The 16781-nt window shown below is 42.2% G+C and overlaps 1 protein-coding gene across 3 annotated transcripts in view; it reads left to right on the forward strand.

Moving 5' to 3' along the window:
* adarb1b (adenosine deaminase RNA specific B1b) overlaps window positions 1–10041 on the forward strand; it is a 150125-nt gene extending 140084 nt beyond the window's left edge. For all 3 annotated transcript variants that reach the window (XM_028591790.1, XM_028591791.1, XM_028591792.1), the window contains 3 exons: window positions 4787–4968; window positions 7608–7786; window positions 9821–10041. In XM_028591790.1, the coding sequence (XP_028447591.1) occupies window positions 4787–4968; window positions 7608–7786; window positions 9821–9997 (538 nt within the window). In that variant the 3' untranslated portion in view covers window positions 9998–10041. The remainder of the gene's footprint in view (window positions 1–4786; window positions 4969–7607; window positions 7787–9820) is intronic.
* Window positions 10042–16781: the final 6740 nt, after the last annotated feature.

The following is a 16781-nucleotide window of genomic DNA, read 5'->3' on the forward strand; positions in this document are numbered from 1 at the left end:
TCTGTCCATGTTCAAGGCAACACTGTGCCTCTCTTGTGACGAACGATAAACTTCTCCATAACTCTTCTCTCAAGCCCCTTTTTTCCTCCTCCTCCTCTTCTTCCTCTTACGTCCAGGATCGTAATACCTTGCCTGAACGCACAGAGTGATTGAACGTTCGAGAGGGTATTTGATGAGGGAGATGTCGACTGAGTAGCGGATGCTGTTTGCACTGTGTTAGAAGTCTTGTTGCCCTTTCGGTGTGTCAGAGCTGGTGCTGGTAATTCAGGTTTGTGATTGCGGTTGTCCAAAGTGGAGCGATCCAAGTCACTAGAGGACAAAATAGGTTGGAAGGCTTACATTTTGTCGTGTGTTGTTTTTTTTTGGCCAAGCTTTACTAGATAAAACTGAAAAACATGAGCTATTTTAAAGTTGACTGCAGTTTATTATTATTATAATTATTATTTGTATTATGAGTATATCTCTTCCACTGTGAGGGAAAGACTCTACACACTTATCCCATGACTTTAACCACAATGTGCACAACACTGTAGATTTACAGCACTTTGTTCAAATGCTAACACGCTGCTGTCAAAACTTGTTAACCACACATTCAAAACAGAATAGATTTCAGTCTGGTGCCTGTCAAACACTGCTGATTGCAATTTTAGCTGAAAGCCTAAGCAGGTGTCCTTTTTTAGACTAGTTAGTGAACATATACGGTATTTATACAGAAAAAGCTCAGAAAGCCTTTTTTGTATACAAACACCAAATAAGAATGAAACAATTATACACTGTACCGTTTGACAGAAACTGGTAAAACAGCAAAGATACCAACATGTCCAGGTAAGATGTCTGAGGTTACATACACAGCTATAAAAAAGAAGTGAAAAACACTATATCTTTACAATAGTAAAACTGCGTTCTTACTGTTTTTCAGAAAGTAATGGAGGTGAAAGCAATGGAAACACCACATTCATTAGTATTTAGCGATGATGCAGAGATCCAATGTGATGAAGAAAACTTGCCACATGATGCTGGAGAGAGGCAGGATTAGTCACACTATTCTTTGTTACAGTTATGCACCTTTAGTTTTTTTCCAGTAATTCCATAAATTACTAGAGACAAAATACTATAATAAAGCAAACTGCTGATTTTCATTCCTTCTTGTTTACCTTACTTAAAAGTTGGTTTATTACATAAAATGTATGTATTTTCTTTAACAAAACTATTGAGTAGTGTGAAGTCACTTCAACTGTTCAAACTGTAAAGATGAGAAAGAAAACATCAGGCATGCATTGGTACCACTCTAAACGTGCTAACAAACAGGGAAGGGGGCTAAATAATTCACCAAATTTAACCAAAAGTTTAACCAAAAAATCCTAGCTTGCACGCTCTTGTGTTTACTCTCAGGGCTAGATATACTAACGCTTTTGTGCCCACTTCAGGTGTATTTGTTTCGCAATGTAGAAAGATGATAGAAAGATGCGCGCAATTTACGGTATAGTGGGCGGGAAAGGCGCTGATTACCCAATGAACTGCAGGTTTGGTAAATACTACGTAAGCTGAAGTATCACAGCGTGCGCTTTCTGCAGATTGGCCATGGCGCTGATAATGCTACATTGGCAAATGTACGTACATCTGGTCCTCAGTGTGTTCTGAGTGACAGTGTGTGTTGTCTCAGTGAGGACTGTTCATAGCGTTTGGCTGCACTGAGCCTGTTTTGAGTGTTGAGTTGTGTTGCTTGGAATGAGTTTTGCAGGTGATGTGAACTGTTTAGCTCAGGTGACTATTGGTAGTGCCGACTGTGGTTAGAGTTTTGCACGTGTGGCTTCAGTAGTGACCACTGTCGTTTAGCAATGAAAAAAAACCAGGTGAGAAATCTGCTGCCCACCTGCTTCTGTCCCCGTGTGAGTGATTGTTAGTCGCGGGCCTGCTATTTAATACAGCAACTGACTGGCACACTTTGACCGTGCGTATAATGTTCCCTCCTTACACAATGTTTTCTCTCCTCTCGTTTTCCTTTGATTACATGCCCAACTCCACGGCTTTAGTGAGAACAAGCAGTTCTCTGCCTTTAGTGCTATTTGAATGAGCTCATTAAGAAACAGCCAAAGCTCTTATGGGGCATTTCTCTCTGTTTGTCCTTTTTCCTCCTGTCTGTATATCTTTTAACAGCTGATTACGTAAACCTACTGACTTGTATTGACCCTGTTCTTGATATTGAATAAGATAAAAAAAAAAGAAGAAATACAGAGATGTTTGACGGGAATGAAAGTGAATGCCTTCTGAAAACATAACTCCAGATGTGTGTGTGCTTGTTTGTGGTTCTTTCTATACTGCGTGTGCCTTTTAGAGTGTTTTCAGGTGTGTTTGTGTAACCCTGTTGTGATGAAAAAATGTGTGTGAGTTACTGCACAATTGTATAAGGCTGTTTGACTGTGCTGAATGTGTGCTGAATGTGTGCTTCATGCTCGCAGCTATGCAATTTCAAGATTTCATTTTCACACAATATCACACACAGAATATTGCATATGGAGACGATTGCATCTCTGAGTAGCCTGGGGTCTTATGCTTGCATATTCCTCATTGTGGGTCCATGTTGGTAATTTCACACACTCTCCAACAGTCTGCCTGAAGCGAAAAGGAAGAACGGGAAGAGCTCATCATCACACTGTCAGTGTCTTTTTTTTTTTTTTTTTTTTTTAGTGGTCCTTAATAGATAAAGGCCAATCTATCTATGCACCCTTTAGCGTCTGTTGCGACATACCTAGTAACAGACGTCCGGCCGGAAAATGTGAAAACCGCCGGATTTTCCAGCTGCAACTGAGCAATCCCAGAAGTGTAACGTCGTGGATATAGACTAGGTCGCACCAGGCAGAGCAGCTGCTCGACCATAGCGCTGTAAGATGGCGTAGTATGAAGAGCACTTATGGTAGGGAGTCGTATTTAAGACCGAAAATCAGCGTAAGGAGGTAAGTTTGGGTGGTGGATGGGTCAAACAGCACAGGACTTTCACCCTAGAGACCGGGGTTCGTTTCCCGTTCTTGTCCCGTGGTTCACTTAAACGTGATTTTTTTTTAACCCTAACACATGATTTTTTTCCTAACCCTAAATAAATGGTTTAATCCTACATGTTGCAAAATGAGTGTCAAAAAGTGACGTCAAAGGGGCAGGACACAGAGCGTTAGGAAGTGACGGCAAGGGGTCCTGACCAAGCGTCAGTATGTTGACATTTATTTGTGGCTTTTGTTTTTGAAGATGTATGTATTGCTGTAGGAATAAATGAGCTTGGAGCTGCTGTATGCCACACAGAGGGTACAGGGGAAACCTACACCAACCTTAGTCTTCAAGTCTTTCATCTCTATGGAACTTTTGCTCTCTCCTTGGTCTACTCTCATTTTCCTTACCCCTCTCTGTCATGTTTCTCCCTTCCTCTCTCTCATATTTTCTTCATCTCCATCTCTCTTTCTTGTCTGTATCTGCTCTCTCTCTCTCTCTCTGTCTCTCTGTCTGAGTGGGGTGGTGCAGGCGATGCTTCACAGAGCATGTCAATGGGAAAATGACTGGGAAGAGATGGCTAATGACACAGCATAGAAATACAAAGAAGTTTGTGGAAAATGAAATTGGATACCTCAGAATGTATACAACTGTAGAGTTGTGATTGTGTGTGTGGTGGATTGCATTGGCTGGCTATGTACGAATATATATTTTTGCTTATGCGGCTGTATGTGTGTGTCATACAGTTTTTTTTTTTTCGTATACTCAGTTCCCAGACGCTTTGGATGCTGAAGAAACTTTATCTCCTTTTCATGTTTGTCATACCGTCTCCGGGCACTTTTTAGGCTGATTACAATCATTTTCACTGTCTAATGTCAACCATTGAAAGTCATCTGGATTTTTTGTAAAGCATATTTTCATGTTTAGGACAATGAGGAGTTGATAGTTTGTAATTACAAACATGAAAATGAGGAGAAAAAAAAACATTGGTAGAAAAGCTGGTGTTTGAGCTCACAGATACATTGTGTTTAACAGTGAATGCTAATGCAGCTGGTTGCTGTTGAATCTTGAATGTGTATATTTATATATTTATGAATGTGTATAAAGTGTTGAGAAGTAACAACATGGCATCATGACTTTGCGTAAACATACACGCCACTTTCCTAAAGCCAAATGGCATGTTATCTGTACGCATTTTGAGCTATCCACGTGTATGTCTACGCTGTATACAGCGGATGTACACATACATCCAGGACTGGTGGCGTCGCCACGTGGCGTGTTATCGCGAGAACAACGTCACACATGTGTAAGACAATAAATGATTGGGTTTAGGAAAGAAACATTGGGGAAGGCTTAAAAAAAAAAATCGGTTGACAAACACCACACACAGGACTCGATCCCGGCTCCCCTGGGTGAAAGTCCTGTGTTTTACCCATCCACCCTCCTTCCACGGACTTACGGCCTTTTATACTATTCGCTACGGCGATAATTCACACGTAATGTAGGTTAATGGTGGCCGAACAGCGTTGATAAACACGCTAAAAAGCGATTATGCGTCTTGATAACACGCAAAAATGGCATACGAATTGGCGTGTCATACATACGCCAATTTATGAGATCAGTCACCAACGTATTTGGTTTGGTCTGATGAGACTATTTGTCTTCTGAATAACTGTGTGTGTGTGTGTGTGTGTGTGTGTGTGTGTGTGTGTGTGTGTGTGTGTGTGTGTGTGTGTGTGTGTGTGTGTGTGTGTGTGTGTGTGTGTGTGTGTGTGTGTGTGTGTGTGTGTGTCTGTCTGTTTTGCAGGTGGAATGTGGTAGGCATCCAGGGCTCTTTGATGAGCTACTTCACAGAGCCAATCTACTTCTCCAGCATCATCCTTGGCAGCCTTTACCATGGCGACCACCTCTCCAGGGCCATGTACCAGCGCATCGCAGATATCGAGGACCTGCCCCAGCAGTTCACCCTCAACAGGCCTCTTCTCAGTGGTGAGTGCCTGCTTTAATGTGGACTAGATGGGGAAATAACATCAGATTTCTGCTGAAAGATGCTGACATGTTAACTTAACTTAGTCGCGCATTGGCAGACTTTCCTCCACAGCGCTGCGGAGGAGGGTCTGGCTAGTCCACTACAGAATTCCGGGATGGGAGAAAAACGTGCTCAGGTTTATTGGCATAATCACAATCATCGTTGGCGGGGACCTCCTTGGCAATCTTCGCCAATCAAAGCTGGCTGTCTCTAGCTGTCTAAATATCAGAGAGTTAGACAGTAATCCTAAGCAGTAAACCCATTCATCCTCCTCACTGGTCAGTCCACAGCAGAAAGACAGTTATTGCTGTTCTCCTCTGTTTGATCTGAGCTGACATTTACCTAGTTCGTGTGGAATTTGAATAGCTTTATCATTTTGTGTGAATTTCCAGCATTGACTTGACCTTTTAAAAAGGCCATATAGACCAGGGCTCCTGCTGTTTCTGTTGTTGTGTGTTGTATTTTCTATTTTTAGATGTAGCATTAATTTTTTTGTCTTCTGTTTGTTCAGAAGAAGTAGTGTTGGGTTTGTCAAACCTGTTTTGCATAAATCACATTTGGTTCTTAAATGCACAATATGTAATTTTCTGCCACATAGGGGTCTCTCAATCAAAACAATAACAAAAGACGGCGCAATTCCGTCATTGCAGTCAGTTTTTTTTCTCCACGTTTAGGATTACTTAAGTGTTAAAGGTTCTCTGCGTTTTTTAGGCTCCAACATTTTTTGTCACATACAGTAAACATCTCCTCACTATCCGCTAGCTGCCTGTCCCCTGAACACACTGTAAAAAACACGGTCTCTGTAGACAGCCCAGGCTCCACAAACGCCAACAAAACCAAACTGCGCCAACCTGCCCCACCAAACATAACAAGCAGTGTTCCAGTGTTCCAGCCAATAACCGACAAGAAGGATTTGGGGGTGGGGGTTGGGGGGGTTAGTGCGTGGAAGGGAGGTGGAGGGGACGGGATGAGGAGGAGGGAGGGGCGAGCTAGCTTCCGTTTTGTTTGACAATACTTCGAACGTCAACAAGAAGGGACGTCACCCAACGTCGCTTAGAGCACCTTTAATCGCTGGAGTTTAGCAAGTCATCCGTTTTAACAAATAAAAATAACAGCACAGGACAACAGTCAAACTACTTCAAATTGAACTCTAAATCAAACAGGTGAGGTGATGCTTGTCACAGGGCCTGGAGCTATATGCAGCTCCCCCTGCTCCTCCACCCTGGTTGCTCTCTAAATGTCGGGTAAAGGAGATAATAGTATGGGGTTATTAACCTTTTCCGCTTTAGAGAGTTTTTAGCGGTGAAGGGCTGTGGCGTTAGAGCGCTGAGGATTTCATCCCCTTTAAATCATCTTCTGCCATAAGTGCTGCCAAATGGAACCGAGAAGCTTAATACACACACACACACACACACACACACACACACACACAAGAGCAAGACACCGGGATTTATAGCATCCATATATCTCCCATTTATGCTTTAGATACAGTGGTGGCTGATGCCCAGTAGTGTGCTGAAAGAAAGCAGGCTCTGACCTCATAGTCCCCCTAGGTGGATCATATTTTGTCTCCACTCAGTAGCAAAAGCAAAAGAAAAGCAAGGAAAAAGTTGCTGTTAGAGCTGTGGGAGTAGCTGTCATTTGAAAGAATGGGTTGCCATGTTTGGTACCTCATCCATTGTTTAATATATCCATGCAGTAGGGTCGCAGGCGGTTAAGTTCCTGTGTGGCTCCCACAGAAGCTTTGGAGGACAAGGAAAGAAAATAATTATCGTATTACAGTCCCTTTTTCTGCTTGAAAGCTTGAAGACATTTTATGTTTTGAGGGTCTTTTCCCAACACGTTGTTGGGAAAAAGGTTCTTAAAATGTGTACAGTGCTGCGACAGGAAAACATTTTATTCAGTATTTTAGTCTGGGACAGTCCTGTGATAACCTCCAATATGCCAACTTGTTTTCAGCTGTGTGGCAATACATTTTTTCTGGTAATCTTATGAGTATTTACATGGTTTATTCAGCTTAATAAGAAGCAGGATTTTCACAAGCCATAAAGGAATCCTGAAGCTTATCCGATTAACTTAAAGGTCCCATGGCATGAAAATGTCACTTTATGAGGTTTTTTAACATTAATATGCGTTCCCCCAGCCTGCCTATGGTCCCCCAGTGGCTAGAAATGGTGATAGGTGTAAACCGAGCCCTGGGTATCCTGCTCTGCCTTTGAGAAAATGAAAGCTCAGATGGGCCGATCTGGAATCTTGCTCCTTATGAGGTCATAAGGAGCACCTAGCCCCCCCTCTCTCCTCCTCAATAGCTACAGACAGAAATGACACATCCTAAGGAAAGCTCATTGTGGGACTGGCTCTAGTGGCTGTAATTTTGCACCAAGGCTGAATTTGGGAAAAGAGACTTCAGATACAGTATTAGGGGACCACTAAGGTCTAATATAAAAGCATCCAAAGAGCACCATGTCATGGGACCTTTAAAATCATGAAATTATTTACATGTTTTTGGATGGATACATGTTTTTGTTTTGGACGGCAACAATCAGTTTTGGCTTGTTATGCTGCTCAGTCTTTTACCCTCATCTGTTTTTGATTCCAGGTATAAGTAATGCAGAGGCCAGGCAGCCGGGCAAGGCGCCCAACTTCAGTGTGAACTGGACGGTGGGGGATCAGGCCCTGGAGGTGATCAATGCAACCACAGGCAAGGACGACATGGGTCGCGCTTCACGTCTCTGCAAGCACGCCCTCTACAGCCGCTGGGTGCGCCTGCACTCCAAGGTAGATACACTCCACTCGGGTGTTATGAAGTGTTTTAGTTTCCGTCCATATTCTAAAGTACTTTTACACCCAGCCATATTCATCAGTAATGTGGGCTGCTGTCGTTTTGGTCACATTCCATTGGTTTACCATCCAGTCAGGTTTTGTTGAATCAATCATTTGGTTGGATAACAATTTAAGAATTTGCAAACTGCTACTGTGTGACCCAGCCGCAGCATGTCACATTAAGCAGCCTGAAGGAAACCTGAAGTTTCAAAGCGTACTTCCTTGAAAAGCTGGATGAAGTAAAAGGAGCTGGGGTACCTACCTGTAGGACATCACTGAGACATCTTTTAGGTCAAACAGGATGTCGAATTCCAGCAGGATTGTTCCTAGACCACATACCGAGATCTGATTGTCAAATTATGAACTAAAACAACCTCAATCCTGCTGACCGAAACGAAATATGTCGCTGGCAGATTTTATCAGCTGACTTAACCCTCCTGTTCTCCTCGGGGTCAAATTTTCAAAAAGTTTCTAAATCAGAAATTTGGGTTTCCTTCAACCAAATTGTCAACAAAAATGATGTGGATGTTTCCATACAACGCTCTTCAAAAGTTAAATAATTGATCAGTTCCCTATTTTAATTGAATTTGGGTGTTTTATTTAATTTTATTAGCCTAGAAATCTAGACGCACCCTAGCGGCAGCAAATGTAATTTGCAGCCAGGGTCAGTCTAGCAACTCTTCGTTGGCTTGCGAGCTGGAAAAACCAAATTCTGGTCAGGCCAATCACATCGTGTATAGAGTCGGTGGGCGGGCTTAACATAAGGATGGCAGAGTTGCGACGGTTCCGCGTGAATTCCCTGCTACTTGAAAACAAAGAAGATGGCTGCTGCTGCTGGCGAACAGCGGTTGGCTTTAGCCGCGACTCTGGAAGATTTGGAGTTAAGCACTGAAGTCATTCTTACAAAAGGAAGATGTGTTCAGAGTTTTGCCGACCGGATACGGCAAAAGTTTAATCTATCAACTAGTTTTGCTCTGGTTGGCTATGAGTGCAGAGGGAATTTGAAAGACAACCGTTTATCCCGCCCCTCGGATTGAGCCCTGCCAATGGTGAGTTCCCAGACCCTACATCTTAATGTGGGTCTGGCTTGTCAGGCTATAATTTTATAGCATTTGAGGAAAAGAACACTGAAAAATGTGACAGAAATTTAGGGGGGAAAAAAACAACAAAAACGTCCAAAACAAAATCGACAAAAACATTGGAAAAAGTGACAAAGAACTTTGGGAAAAGTGAAAACGTCATAAAGAGACAAAAAACGCCAGCAAAATCTTTAAAAACTTGGTCAAAACAGCAACTAAAATGTCCAGAAAAATCGACAAAGAACCTCGGCAAAAGTGACAAAAGTGTCTGCAGGTTTTGACCCAGAAAAACTAAAAGTTGTATGGTCTACGGGAAGACAACACAAGGGTTAAGCTACGTCCGTGACTGGGTTGAAAGTTGTTATTGGCTGACTTTTGAATGTTTCCGGCTGACTCATTTAAAAAACCTGGATATCGTGCTAGAAAAAAAACATGATTCTTCCCAGACCCCGCACAGAGATGTGATTAATCAAATATGAACTGAAACGTAAACGATTGACACTGTCCGTGAAAGTTAACGTCTGGGAAAACTAGCCCTGAAATTAGAGCGAGGACAGTCAGTCTTGCTGATTGACTTCATTTGTTTCGTTATGGTTGAAGATTTTTGTTAAACATAGATAGCGATTAAGTCACGAATTGCCAGACCTTCCTCCACAGAGCTGCGGCGGAGGGTCTGGCTAGTCCACACAGCATTCCGGGATGGGAGAAAAACCTGCTCTGGTTTATTGGCATTTCTTTAAACCAATCACAATCGTCTCGGGCGGTGAAATGTCCGGCCGCACCTGAACAATCCCGGAAATGAAACGTCGTCGATGTAGACGAATAGCGATTGGACAGAGCTGCAGTCAATGTCATGAGCTGTATATACATACTTAGAGCTTAACCTCTCTTCCCTTTTTCCCTTTTTCAGCTGTCATCCATCTTGTGGATCAAAGTGCTCAAGCCCAGCTCTTACCATGAAGCCAAGCAGGCCGCCACAGAGTACCACTCTGCCAAGCAGGCGCTCATCAAGGCCTTCCACAAGGCCGGCCTGGGGGCCTGGGTCAAAAAGCCCATTGAGCAAGACCAGTTCACCCTCTGCTCCTGAGGGAGTCAAGGGACCAAAGGGATTCCTAAAACCCCCAAACCCACCCTCCCACTCCACCACCACTCCTCCCACCCCCACCCCCCACCCCCTGACCCAGGGCTGAAAGCAAGAGAGCCCCCTATTAACAACCAGCCCACAGAGACACTTACCTCCGTCCCGTGTGTCGGCGCGCACGTGCACTTGTACTCGTGGAAACAAGCGTTCGTAGTTTCACAAACCGTTCATAGCTCATCGTTCTTATTCCTCAGAGGACCTCAGCCTCACCATGTCTTTTCTCATAATATTGATTTTTGTCCATTTTGAATTTGATTTTAATGGATGTTTTAATGGTGTTTTTTTTTCTTTTTCTTTTTCATCTTACTTGTTTTCTGTTTTAAAACTGGAATCCATGTTTTTTTTAATGCCGTTGATGTGGAAGTTAAAATTATGCAGTTGTGTCTATTTTCTGGATCAACGAGTGTAGCCAGTTTAGGGTGAAATGTAGCCGAGAAAACACATGATCTTCGTTAACTAAAACCAATGTGTATGGACCTGGAAAAAAACCAATCTACTTGCTAAAATGAATGACTTTTTGACGAACTTTAATTTAAAGATGCATAAATCTTCAGGATGTAAATCTAGTGCTGAAAAAAAAAGAAAGAGAACCTAAAATAGTTATATAACTTTTAGCGTGTGTTACTTGGTCCGTTCCTTAGATGAGACTACATGTTCTTAGACCCTGTATTAAAGATGAAAAATGTTCCAAAAATATTGTGACCCTGTTTGATTCACTGACTGGAAAGAATATACCGTACAGGCCAGGAGTCACAGCAGTTTAGTACACTTTTTGTTGATTTTCTATGTCTTATATGTCTCATTAATTCGTGCATATGTTCTGTAAGTTATATTATGTCACTCTCATTTCATACTTGAACAATGGGGGGGGGGTCATGTTGAGAGCATCGCAGCCTCATCCCCAAGCCCCCCGACCCGCTTTCCGACTCCTCCCCTCGCCTGGGTCTTGGGACAAGCTTTGGGAGGTGCTGCACGTTGTGTTTTTCCTTGACCTAAGCCATGGCTTTGCATGGGAACTGAACTGGGAGGCCTACAGAGCAGAAAACACACCGTGGAGAGCCCTGTGCGCCCATCAGTGAATGATTTTGAATGAATGCCAGCATCTTCCTCCACAGGCAGCTTTGAATCTTTGTCTCTATTTTCTAGATTACTTGTGATTGTTGGTTTATTTGTTTTGGGAGGGGGAGGGGGGGGGACAGTTTTTGTTTTTCTTAAAAGTTGGGCATTTCAGGATTGGGGATACTACTGCAGTGAAAATGGTGACACACAGACCTCTCAGATCTTGTCACTTTGTTGTGGCAGGCATCCACAATAGCTGAACTATTAGTAGTAGGCTTGGTCTATGTGCTGTAGTGCCACAGACAGTACGTGAAGTTACACTCACTGGATGCCACATTATGCCAGTCCGTAGTGATAGTCTGAAATGCAAACATGTCGTAACCCCTCCACACAATTCTCAGCGAGAGGAACGGTGACGTAACACGAACAGACCGTGTGCTAATATCTGCGAAAACTCGTACAACCAAGGTTACAACCAAACGTATTACAGTGTGATGTCATTTTAGTCGTCCTCTCTTCTCCATCTACAGGAACGTGTTAGTAGTTCGAGAACACCTCTGTGATCTGACCTTTACACCCTGAGTGCATAAATGTCCTCGTGTTTTCAATTTGTAAATGAGGACATCGTTTCCAAGTAACTGCAGTTAATTCCTTTTTTCCCAGCAGTAGGAAATGTACGTGTGTCTGTGTGTGCAATCTACAGTATGTGTGTGCTCAGACGTCTTTAAGCATACTCTGTGGAATCTTCACCAAAGATGATGTCCATGTGTGTTTCTGCCCCCTGGATTTTCCACTCTTTACTTTTGATTTCTACAAAAAACTGTGTATTCCATTCGATACAGGGGACATTTGATTGTCAGGCTTCTTCTTTAGTGCATCTCTAGCCGTCAGTGGCCACGTGTATATTGTGACCTGCGATCATCATTGCTGCAGTGAAAGTAGTTCTCTGTATATAAGGAACAACAACAACAACAACAAAAGTCTGCTCCCTGTACAATCAGTTCATCCCATCCTACCAACAGTTTGGACTCTTTCCCTGTTGCTGGGATTGTGAAGATGTTGATGTAAAGTATTAGTGGTTCTCTGTGACTCACTGGGCACCATAAAGCATGGCACTAACACTGCCGGGGTTAACAGGCTTCATCCCCATTGTAGCCACCAATGTTTAAAAAAAAAAAAAAAAAAAAAAAAAAAAAAAAGAAACTGCACTGTAAGGTGCCTCAGCTAAAAGTGGCATCCACAAGCTGGCACATGTGATGTCATTTACTGTATGTACCCTTTTTCTTTTCTTTTTTTTACTTCTATTTCAGTCAGTATTAGAGAAGCAGGAAAGGGGATTCTACCAGACTTGACTTGCTAGAATATTTGAAATGTGGATCACAGAACCCCCCCCCCCCCCCCCTCTGACAGGTAGACCTAAACCAAAGTCATGAGCAATACTCCTGATGTGTCCTTTAATGTCACCCCCGTCACAAACAGGAGTCTGAGGTTTCCCTCCCCCTCTGCCCCCCTCCAGTCTTTGTTCTTCTCCTGTTCCCTTCCCTCCGTGCAAAGCTGTCTGAGCACCAACACACACCCCCCCCCCCACCCCCAAAAGACTGCCTGCTTCTAGAGTTTTTTTCTTCTTCTTTTGACTGCACTAAAGATGTCAACTGATGATGTCATGATAAAAAAAAAACAACCGTCCCCGTTTATGGATTGGATGGCAACTATCACAGCAAGAAACTGAACTGCTTCCGCTTAACCCTTTGTGAATCCTCGATGATGGTCAGTGCCCCCCCACCCCCCCCCCCCGCAGCAGTAGTGGATTCTCTCTTTTATTTTCTGTTGTTCGGTGACTCCCAGAGTGGTCAGTGTTCTTCCACTCTGAGTTTCAGAGCCACCGCTCCCCGTTCTCCCTCTCTCCAGTTGTCCGATGTGTGAAAAACTCCACCAACAAGCAAACCCCCTCCCCTCCCCCCCTTGCATGTACTACCAACACTGAAGCTGCACCTAGCATGATGACAAACTTTTAAAGGACTCGAGTAGAAAAAAACTAAACAGCTAAAGATAGATATATAAAATGAACAAAAAACAATAAAAGAGTTCTTAGTTTACTTTTGCACATGGCTGGAATTCTTTCTTATCACATTGTGTGTGTGTGTGTGTGTGTGTGTGTGTGTGTGTGTGTGTGTGTGTGTGTGTGTGTGTGTGTGTGTGTGTGTGTGTGTGTGTGTGTGTGTGTGTGTGTGTGTGTGTGTGTGTGTTAAATAAGGATGGAGATATTTCAATTTACACACAAAATGCTTCAAGATGCTTTTGGATTTCACTTGTCTTGTGTGTACTAAATGAAGAAGACTGATATGATTTGCTTTGTGGCTGCTTTACCACACGTAACCTTCATTTTAAGATGAGGACTTTTTATGAGGCTCATCATGACAGAATGAATATTTTCTCCCCTTCAGTTTGCCGAAATATTACATTTGCTTACATTGCGGTAATTCGAACGCTCGATGGTGTTTTAAGCCCCCAACGTCTCCTTCCAAGCAGCGCTGCGACTGCTGACTTCAAGGCACCTAACCCTAACCTTAACCCTAACCTTAATCCTAACCCTAACAATAACCGTTGCCTAATCCTAGTGCCTTCCAGGCAGCGCTGGAGACGTTGGTGGCTTAAAACACCGATAAACGATGGATGTCATGTAAGCAGACGTCGTCAGTGGTGGAAAACGTAGGCTATTTAGATCCTTTACTCAAGTAAAAGTATTAATCAGCAAAATGTACTAAAAAGAGCAAAGGAAAAGTACTTGTTCTGCCTATTTCAGTGTGTTACAGTGTTATTACATTATTAGATTGTTTATACTATGCGTCAATGCAAAAGCAGCATTTCACTGTTGTTGCTGGTTGAGGTGGGACTCTTTTATACAGTCCAGTTAGGTAGTTTAAGCCTAGTGGATCCTAAGGTAGGGGTCAGGCCCCCTCCCAAGGGTCTCAAGATAAATCTAAGGGCTGAGATGATTACTAGGGTAATCAACCCTAACCCTTTTCTTAAAGGTTGGGAGCCACTGGGTAAATCTTTTATTGTATGTAGGTGGAATTCATTCCCCTCTGAAATGTAGTGAGGTAGAAGTGTAAAGTAGCATCAAATGGAAAGTACCTCAAGTTGTACTTGACTCTCCACCACTGGACGTCCTTGCTGTACGCACACCCACGGGACAGCATGAACTTAGAAGAGCCAACAGATCGATAATCAACAACGCGGCCAGTGTGGATGATGACACGTAAATGTAAGGATGGTGAAATGGCTTTAATAAAAAAGTCATCGTCAACAAATCGTACAGTAGCCGTACCTGAACATTTCAATCATACAGTACATTAGCTTCACAGATGTTCTGAAACCGATTTTGATACCTGAACTTGCGTATTGGCAGGTACCAAGTATACAGTATATCTATATAATTATTATGTTTTAACAGCTGTATATTACTATCCCTGTATGGATGTGATATGGTTGCTATCATTGTTGGCATGTCTTAGGTTAAACCCCATACAAAGAATGAATGCCATAGAACTTTTTCATTTATCTACATTGTCAGTCATAAGGGAAAAATACATAAATAAACTACTTTAAAGGCTAAATTAAATTGTATTGGATTGGTGCATAGACTCCCATACTTGCCGATACAGATACCAGCATTTTAGGCAGCTTTAGGCATTTCCGATACTGTTATCGGTATCGGAACAAATCTAATTAGCTTTATAGGAGTTTTCAATGTGGTTGTAATGCAGCTTGACATGTCTGAAGTTATCCATCCAGCAGCTACTGAAGATCTCTATTGGTGCAGGAAAGTCGATACAGAAACGATCTGCATAATTTATTATTTAAATGAATACTGTCATCATCGTTAGAATCACTTCAGGATCTCTGCATCTGGAACATTTGTTTATTTATTATTTACACAAGTGATCATCCTGATCCTGATTTCATAGTCTGAAATAGATATTACGAATATATTTCTTGCAGTTGAGAGGAACATTTTAGCAGACACCATTTGCAAAAGTGTTTGGTGTCAATCAGACTCAAGGTAAGGCTGAATTAGTCAGAAGGAAGCATCTCATGCATTTTACTGCTGCTTTTAATCTATAACACACGGAGAGAAGTCAGGTCGTCAAGTTTCCTGTGTTTGTGTGTGTGTGTGTGTGTGTCTTTTACAGTACTTAGAGTAAGGAGTAAAAAAAAAACTAGATGTGATCACCAACACATTTATAATACTATAAGATCTTTAATTGTTTGTCACTCTGAAAGAAAATTTGTACTTTTGAATACGACTTTGTATTTTAATAATGTTGACTCACTATAATTTGACCTAGCTTACGATCACTTTATAACATACTGAACACCAACCTCAAATTCCATCAATAAATTAAGATCTGAGAAAGGTTGGTAATATTAAACAGTAAAAGGTAGAAATTATGAAATTGTCACATTTTTGTTTTTCATTTGGAGGCCACAGTTCAGACAAAAGGGTTTTAAAGGGGGTAACAAGTGTGTGTGTGTGTGTGTGTGTGTGTGTGTGTGTGTGTGTGTGTGTGTGTGTGTGTGTGTGTGTGTGTGTGTGTGTGTGTGTGTGTGTGTGTGTGTGTGTGTGTGTGTGTGTGTGTGTGTGCGTGTGTGTGTTCAAAACTCCATTGACATGATGAAAGCTCATGAAATCGCAGACTCAAACAGTCATAACATAAGAGCCTGGACCAAAACATGTTAGACCCTCTCGTCTTCAATAATTCAGCACCCATCTGCTGAGTCTTAACAGCCACTTACATAACATTAATCACATCGATCAGTAGACATGTTCTACATTTAACATCATATATTGTTTACAATAGCCAGCAGCCATGTATGCCTTTTGTAAACTATTTGTGTCAGATATTTTATTGGCTTGTAATAGTTTGTTAAATATCAGCTGTGTGGAGTGTAACAGCAACATTTAACTTTATTTAATTTATTTTAAAAACCATAGGCAATATAATTTTTATATTAATAAATATGTGACACACACACCTTATTTGATCAAAATTATTCTGCTGATGCACTAAAGCAAGCATAGTAAAAGGTGACTTTTCTGAAGTTATTATTGGACCCGGGTCTGAAGCGCTTAATGAATGCAGTCGACTGTGCCATTTTGTGGATTATCTATCACGCTGTGAACTCTGAAACCTATTAAAATGATTATATTCCTATAAATATAAATATTTAATTTATTCACACATTTTCCCAGAAGCCTCCTCCAGACAACAAAATCGCCATGCTAGAATTTGAGTTTAACAGAAACCATATACAGCACACATATGGAATTGAATATGTAAATACATACATATCCAGCAGAGAGGATGGTGAGGCTGGCCAGCCCTGAGGTGCAGCATGAGTGTGAGAGCGAGGACAGCAGCTTGTGCCCCTGAGAGAAATGACAAATCATTAGCTCTGGTCCAGGGGTAAATGGGAGCCACACTCTTTCAAGGCCCACATTTCCATTTCAATTTTCTGCTCAACAGAGTTGATGTATGTGGCGAATCACATGGCAAGACCACTCTCCACCACCACCTCGGCCGGCTCCAGCCTCCTGTTATTCACCGGCTCGAGTATCTCTGTGACCTTGTGTCTCTGAGAGTTCTGTACACTGATAGCATCCAGCCCA

This window comes from Perca flavescens, chromosome 11, assembly GCF_004354835.1.
Source record: "Perca flavescens isolate YP-PL-M2 chromosome 11, PFLA_1.0, whole genome shotgun sequence".
Taxonomy (NCBI): domain Eukaryota; kingdom Metazoa; phylum Chordata; class Actinopteri; order Perciformes; family Percidae; genus Perca; species Perca flavescens.